Genomic DNA, 7,500 nt, shown 5'->3' with positions numbered 1-7,500 from the left:
AAGGATAAAAAAAAGGAAAAGGAAAAAAAAAACCAAAAAATGTTAGGCACCCTAATCAAAAAGGGGAGCCCTACATCGGGCCTCGGCCGTCTCCCAACCCCCACGACAAACAATGACAAGGATTGGGGGGTGGCAATATTGGAGAGGATTACGGAGCCTCTGGGGGGGGGGTTACTGTAGCACGTTTTTGATCTGCAGCATAATAATGAGACAGGCGAAAAGTCTTCCCCAAGGTCTGACCAATCCTTGTCGAGTAAGATGGGACAGTTCCATTTCAATATTATAAAGGGATAAAGGTAGACAGAAATGGGTTTGCCAGTGGTCAGTAGAGATGCTTTTGCTTGGGATTCAATGTAACTGACGGGGTAGGGGGTTTCAGCTGCAGAAGGAAACTTTGCCATTTTTTTCGAGTCACTGTTTGGGAGAGGAGTGTTGTCAGGTTATGGGACTGTAGAGGGGAAAAGAAAATCGATCCTATTTGGCTGGGGAAACAGAAAAAAAAATTGGTAGAGGTGGGGGTAGTATACAGCCTTTGTGGAAGTGGGGTGGGTTGATAAAACAGTACTGCGGAAGGTGGACCATATGGTTTTCAGAGTAGTAATAAGGAAGGGGTTGTAGATGAAGAAAGTTTTGGGCCCCGGGGGGAGTAGAGGATGCCGAGTCTCAGTCCCTCAACAACCCCTCCCCAAACCCCTAAACACCGTTATGGTGTTTTGTTTTAAATGTGTAAAGGTAGGTGTTTTATGGTCCACATACTTTAGCAGATAAACCTTTCTGCTCTTTACAGCTTGGTCTTTTTTTTTTACTATAGCTTATAGGTTATTATAGTCAATTTTTAAACAATATTTTTTATAGTGTGTTAACTTCATTTTTTTTTTTTCAAGTTAGATCCCTTTTCCATATGGCTTGACCTTTTACATTTTATATTATGCTGATCTGTTTACAATAAATAGCCCGAGGAATACAATCACAATATTCAAGAATGGTTAAGTAAATAAAAAGTGTCCGTTTGGTTTTTTTTTTATTTTCCCCTTTTGTATTACAATTACTCAGTTGGTACAGGCGCAGCAGCAGGGGTTGCTACTGGGGGAGGCACACTCTTTTCCATCTTGTTCTCAGAGTGGGGTTCAGTGGGCAGGCTCTCCTCCTTGGGCTCAACAATGCTAATGTGATCAGGGAGAGGAATGGGTGGGCCGTTCTTGCCAGAGGGGTCCCAAGGCAACATGATCTTGACCTTGATACCAAGTACACCTGCAGGGAGAAGTTAATTTGGTTAAAACAGCTACTTCTACAAGTACTAATGCATAAACAGACTGAACAATTCAAACTTTAAATGGTATATTCATAGTCTGGTAAAACAATCAAGCTACTAACCCTGGCGGAGATGGACGTGACGGACAGCAGTATCAACGTAGTGGCGGCGGGGCTCACCAGAGTGAATCATGAGACCATCAGTGAACTTCATGCTCTTGGCTCGCTGACCTCTCAGCTTACCAGACACCACGACCTCACAACCCTTAGCGCCAGACTCCATGATGAAACGGAGCACACCATAGCAGGCCCTTTAGAAATTGCGAGATGAAAAACGAATATATCAAACAATGGAAGGATAGTCATCATTGGGGAACCATTTAAATTTAATTTTTTGATTTCAACAAATATAATCAAGACTTAACACCAAGCTTTTGTTTACATCTCTCGTATTGCAGAGGAGGGAGAAAAGACAGACAGGTTCATTCCCCAAAATCATAATTCTTGTGAATTTTTGGGGTCTTACCTCCTCACTGCGAGACCTCCCACAAGCTTGTAACGGAGAGACTCGGCTTGGGCGATGGCGCAGAGACCACGCGGGGCAACCTTCTCAGCATAGAGCTCTACTAAACCCTTCAGCAAATCCAAACCCTTTCTTCTGGACAAGGGATGTCAATCCCTGATGCGGCGTCCCTTCTCACCTGGAGGAATTGGTAATATTTATTTTAAATCTTGCACATAACTGGAAAAACAATCAACAATTTCTACATATTACTAAATTCCATAAACAGATCTATTTGCTGTCTACAGCAAATGTAATATTTCATCATATATTGTGTGTTATAGTGCTTAATAGAAAAATTTTGATACAAAATCTTCCTATATGAAAGTCACAATGTAAAATGTACATTCTCTATGTCAACCAAGTTTTTCCCAAATCCAGGAGAATGAATGAATACAACAAAAAAAGGATCTTACAGGGTAAGGTAAAGGAAAATTATCAGAATTGTTAATGGTAAGTGTTAACCAAATGTTAAATAGAAAAACTTGTTCACAATATGCACTTCAGAGCCCATATAGTAAATATCAGTGAAACTTGTCCTATGAACCTAAAACTCAATGCCAATGGGAACTTTGGACACCATGCTAGGATACAAATTAGTAGGCCAAAATGACCACATGATTTCCCTTCAATTTTCTTTTTTTTTATGCTATTACTAATGATTGTAGAAGACGTGATTATACTAAGGTTATCACCCATACTATTAGCAACAAATAAAATCTGAAAATCAAGAACAAGGAGTAATTAACAGGCAAGGTAGGAAGTACTAATAACCAACTCCTTAGCATCTAAGTCCTAATCATTGTAAACATCAAACCAAAAGCACAAGAGACCTAGCATAAAATTTTGCGGTCCTGACATAAAATAGGTAAGAGTTTGCAACAGGATCACATCCAAAGACCAAGTCTCAACTAGAAAGTGTCCAATCATGAAGTAATATGTGCGTACATGCCATCCATTTGGACTGGGTTAAAATAGCTCTGGTAATTACTTTGAAAATACTAAAATATTATTTGCTAGAGAAAATCAGCAAAAAAAGGACAATAAAACTACCCACTACACTGTGACAAGATAGCTTTTAACTCAAGAAAGCAATCCAAGCTCTATCTTGCCAATATATATGTTTGTTGAACATGTTCCAAAATTAAACAGTAAAAGTAACAGGTCCACATCCCTAACAATGTTACAAAGTAAATTATACACTGCCTAAGGAAATAACGCAACTGCATTAGTAAGGTTTACAGTTCATATGCCTATTTTTGTGGTAACCCGAGATTTAGGATAGATTTCACGTGTCCATTAGTTTGCGATGGGGACTGTCTCTGACAGACACAATCTTGCAAACTTTTACAAGTTTGTGGACCTGTTAAAAAACATCTAGGGAATTAATAATAAATAATTAATAAAAGGTAGGAAAAGTTAGGTATGGATTTTGGGTTTGCATGATAACATGCCCAAAACCAGGGTAAGTAACAAATACCTTAACCCCTTTTAATTTTTCAAACAAGTGTCTGCACATGCATTAGTTCATGGAGGGAAAAACCTGTCACCATAAGGTTAATTTACTGCTGTAAATTTATTTACCCTTACAGAATGCATTTTAGTGCAACTGTTTGAATATTCATTAATACTGCACTACTGGTAAGCGTATATACCAATACACAATTTAGAAAATTTTCCATGTATGACAATCAGGATTACAAGAAAAAAGTATGGAGTGGTTTCCTAGACAAAAACAGACACTTATCTATGGCAGAAGGTATGCAAATCAAAAACAAAGGAGAAGACAGAAGAAAGATCAATCCATTACTTTCTAAATCCTTGTTTACCTTCCAAACCAAAAAAATTTAACGCAAAACTCTTACGCAATCATTATAGTCCATTTTTAACAGGCACTTTAAATTTTTACTACCATCGGTGACATATTTTTGTATTTTTTTTTATTTACTTCTTTTAAGGTCGGGTTTGCCAATATCATAGGTTTTTAATTACCCGGTTTCTGAAAGGGGAATAAGGGTTTTTAAACATAGGAGGTTTAGGGGGGGCTCTAGGGAACTATGGACTTTACTGTAAAAAAAAAAACCCACAGGTTAAGGTGGTTGGTTAATTGGTTTGGACTTTGAAGATTCCCGGGGGGGGTCTGGATTATGAAAAATCTTGCAGTTTTAAAAAAAAAAAGGGGGTTTGATTCCTTAGTTTTTTTCTAAATTTGCCACATTTTTGGCATAGACTTTAAAGAGGGCGGGGGACGCCATAGTTTCTTTAGAAGTTTGTAAAAAAATCTTTGTGCTTGCTTGTTATCAAATCAATAAAATTTGGGAAATGGTGAAGCAAAAAATAGATCATCAGATTTCTTCTCATCACACAAGAACAAACCTGATGATATAAAACATTGTTCGAGAAGACCAAACCCCCACAGTAAAAAAATTTAACCAAAAAGTCTAAAAAGCAAAATTACCGGGGGACATTCTGGGGCGTTGGGGCGGAATGAGACTCTGTCCGGGGAGGTGGTGGCGAAACCTGGACACCAAGTAGCTCCCGCCAACTCTTGGTGGGGAATCTTTCAGCCGGCCCTGAGGCCCCGTCCTTGACGAACTGTCGAAGAAAACCAAATTTAGGGAACAAAATTTAAAACTTTGTTCTGCCCCGCCATGAATTTGTGTTAATGAAAGGGAGTACATTAAAACAGATGGTGGCACCTGCGACAGGGTAAAGGTAAAGACCAATAGAGTAATTCAAGACACCCTTTACCTTTTAAAAACCGCTTGAAAACCATTTCCTAAAAATCATTGATAATTCTCTCCAAGTCCACTGAAACCTGCTTAATTGTAGGCCCCCACCCCGAGCTTGCCTATAGCACCAAAGGGCCCAAAAACAATTTCTGTAAAAATGAAAAGCACTCCCATGATAGATCCAAAAGGTCTTTAAAAATTTAATAAGTACCCCAAAGTGCTTTTGTTTTTTCCCAGTGCGCCCAAGGGGTATAGGAGAGACATGGCGAAGCAGACGTGTGGAGTCAAAATCATTAAAAAAAAAAATTTCCTTTAATTTAACTTTTTTGAAAAAAAAAAAATAAAATAAAAAGGTGATGAATTAATGAATAACATCATCGCTACTAACGGTTTTAAAAATAAAAGGTTTTCCCACTGGCCAAATTCTACCCGTTTTCAGACACATGGCCCGGGCAATAATCCACAGCAAGGAAACTTTTAATTAATCAAAAAAACAAAAAGAAATGATCGTCAATATCCTTTAAAAAAAAAAAATTTTTTTGTCCTTTTCCAGGATCTTTTTAGAATTAAAAGATTTTGATTTCTAAAAAATTACCACGGTTTTGTCATAAATATTAACCATAAATTAAAAAGACCAAAAAGATAGAAACCCCTTGATGCAAAAACGGGGAAATAAAAAGCAAATTACGGGAAATGATTCGAAAACGAACCAAAACTAAAACCTTTTAGGCGAGAAAAAAAGCCAGCGTGAACAACGGATTTACCCGATTTAACCCGTCCTGGACTAACCAGGGGGGGGGAAACGCCTAAAAACCCCCTTAAAAAGCGAAAAACCCCAGAAAAAAGCAACTTCCGTAATCACGATGAAAAAAAACAAACAAAAAAGACCCACGACGTCGCCTCCGCACAACACGCGAACGCATGTTTCCCCGAACTCACTTCTCGGGGCATTTTCTCACCAAAAAAAACCCAAATTGACCATTAAAAACCCCCAACGAAAGACCACCATTTCAAAATTTCCCATCACTTTTTAAAAAAAAATTTTTTTTTTTTAAATTTAAAATTTTTTTTTTAAAAAAAACCCCCAAAAAAATAAATCAAAAACCTTTTAACAATAAAAAAAAAACCCCCCCAAAAAATTTAAAAAAAATTTAAAATTTTACCCCCCCAAATTAAAAACCCCACAAAAAAGCCCTTTTAAAAAATTTTAAAATTTTCAGCGAAAATATTCGGGTTTTTCCCAATTTCCCCAAACCCCCCATTTTTTAAAAACCCCTCCCCAAATTAAAAAATTTTAATTTTCCAAATGGACCCACAAAAAGTCTTTCATCCAAAAAAGGATTTGGCATTAAAAAAACAGTTTTTCCCAAAAAAAACCATAAAAAAAGGATTTGGGGCAAAATTGGGGCCGGGATGGGGAAATGAAAAATATTTTTAAAAAAAAGGGAGGTGAAAAGGGGTTGTATGATTTTTTTTTTTTAATTTTTTTTTTGTTTTAAAAAAAGGGGGGGAAACCTTAAAAGGATAAACCCCCAAAAAAAGAAAATTTTTAAAAAAAATTTTTGGGTTTTTGGATTTTCACAAAAAAATTTTTTTTTTTTTCCCCCCCCACCTTTCTTTCCATCCAAATTTTTTTTTTCAACCCCAAATTGGGAATGGGGAAATTAAATTTCTTTAAAACCTTTTTTTTTTTAAAAAAAGTTTTTGGGAATTTTCTTTTTTTTTTTTTTTTGTCCTTTTTTAAAATTTTTTTTAAAATTTTTGGAAAAAAATTTTTTTAAAAGGGGGGGTTTGTTTTAATGTTGTTTTTTTTTGCTTAAACCCTCCCGTTTTTTTAAAATCAAAAAAACCCTTTATAAAAGGGGTTTTTCCCTTTTTTTTTAAAAAACTTTTTAAAAAAACTTTGGGGTTTTAACCCTTTTTTCGATTTTTTTGCAAAGTTTTTTTTTTAAAAATTTTTTTTTTTTAAAATTTTTTTTTTATTAAAAAAAAAAATTATTTTAGTAAATTTTTTTTGGTTTTTTAATTTTAAAAAATTTATGAAAAAAAAAAAAAATTAAAAATTTAATTTTTTATATATTTTTTTAAAATTTTTTTTTTTTTTTTAAAAAGAGACTGTGTCTAATTTGACCCAATTTTTAATAGGGGTCGTATTTAAAAAAAAAGGTAGAATATCGAACCAGTATTGAGGAAAATAAAAGTTTTTAAAATACAATGAAGTATATTTTATTGACAAATTATTTTTGGTAAACTTTACTTTTTTAAAAAAAGTTTAAAAAAATAGAAATGGTGCATAAATTCAAAATTTGGTATTTAAATTTTTTCTTTTGTTTTATTTTTTGTTTTTGATGATGGGGCTCATAGGGATTTGATAAGGGTTTTTAAAAAAAAAGAGAATTAAAATACTGATTACCCTTTTTAAAAGAAACATCGTTTTTTTTTTTTTTTTTTTTTTTTTTTTTTTTTTTTTGCTTAAAAAATTTTTGAGAGGCTTCATTTTGCTTTTTTGGGGGACAATTGTATCCCAATTTTAAAAAATTTCCCTTTTTTTAGAAATTCTTTTCACATTTTTTTTAATTTTGTGTAATAAGTGCTTAAATATTTTTATAGGAAACCTTGAGGAATGATAGATGGCTTTTTTTTTTTTTTTTTTTTTTTTTGGTGGTTTTTGGGGTGTGTGGTGTGTGTGTGTGTGTGTGTGTGGGGTGTGTGTTTGTGTGTGGTGTGTTTGTGGTTTGGGGGTTGTGTGAAATTTTTATCCTTTTTTCCTTTTCATTTTCAACCCAGTGTACTGGGAAGGGAATGCAAACATGTCAATTCCACTGGATTTTTTTTTATTCGTCTTATCATACCATTTTTATCTCTTTTTTCCTTTTTTTTTTTTTTTTTTTTTTTTTTTTTTTTTTTTTTTTTTTTTTTTTTTTTTTTTTTTTTTTTTTTTTTTTTTATTTTAAA

At 34.3% G+C, this 7,500-nt stretch overlaps 1 protein-coding gene across 1 annotated transcript in view; it reads right to left on the bottom strand.

Moving 5' to 3' along the window:
- Positions 1 to 1,004: 1,004 nt before the first annotated feature.
- LOC119582503 (40S ribosomal protein S3-like) overlaps positions 1,005 to 7,500 on the bottom strand; it is an 11,313-nt gene continuing 4,817 nt past the window's right edge. Inside the window, exon 5 of the mRNA XM_037930793.1 lies at positions 1,005 to 1,251. Within this exon, the coding sequence (XP_037786721.1) occupies positions 1,046 to 1,251 (206 nt within the window). The 3' untranslated portion in view covers positions 1,005 to 1,045. The remainder of the gene's footprint in view (positions 1,252 to 7,500) is intronic.

The sequence above is a fragment of the Penaeus monodon genome, chromosome 16, assembly GCF_015228065.2.
Source record: "Penaeus monodon isolate SGIC_2016 chromosome 16, NSTDA_Pmon_1, whole genome shotgun sequence".
Taxonomy (NCBI): Eukaryota; Metazoa; Arthropoda; class Malacostraca; order Decapoda; family Penaeidae; genus Penaeus; species Penaeus monodon.
The sequence above is the reverse complement of the archived record's forward strand: the minus strand, read 5'-3'. Positions and strand labels throughout refer to the sequence as shown.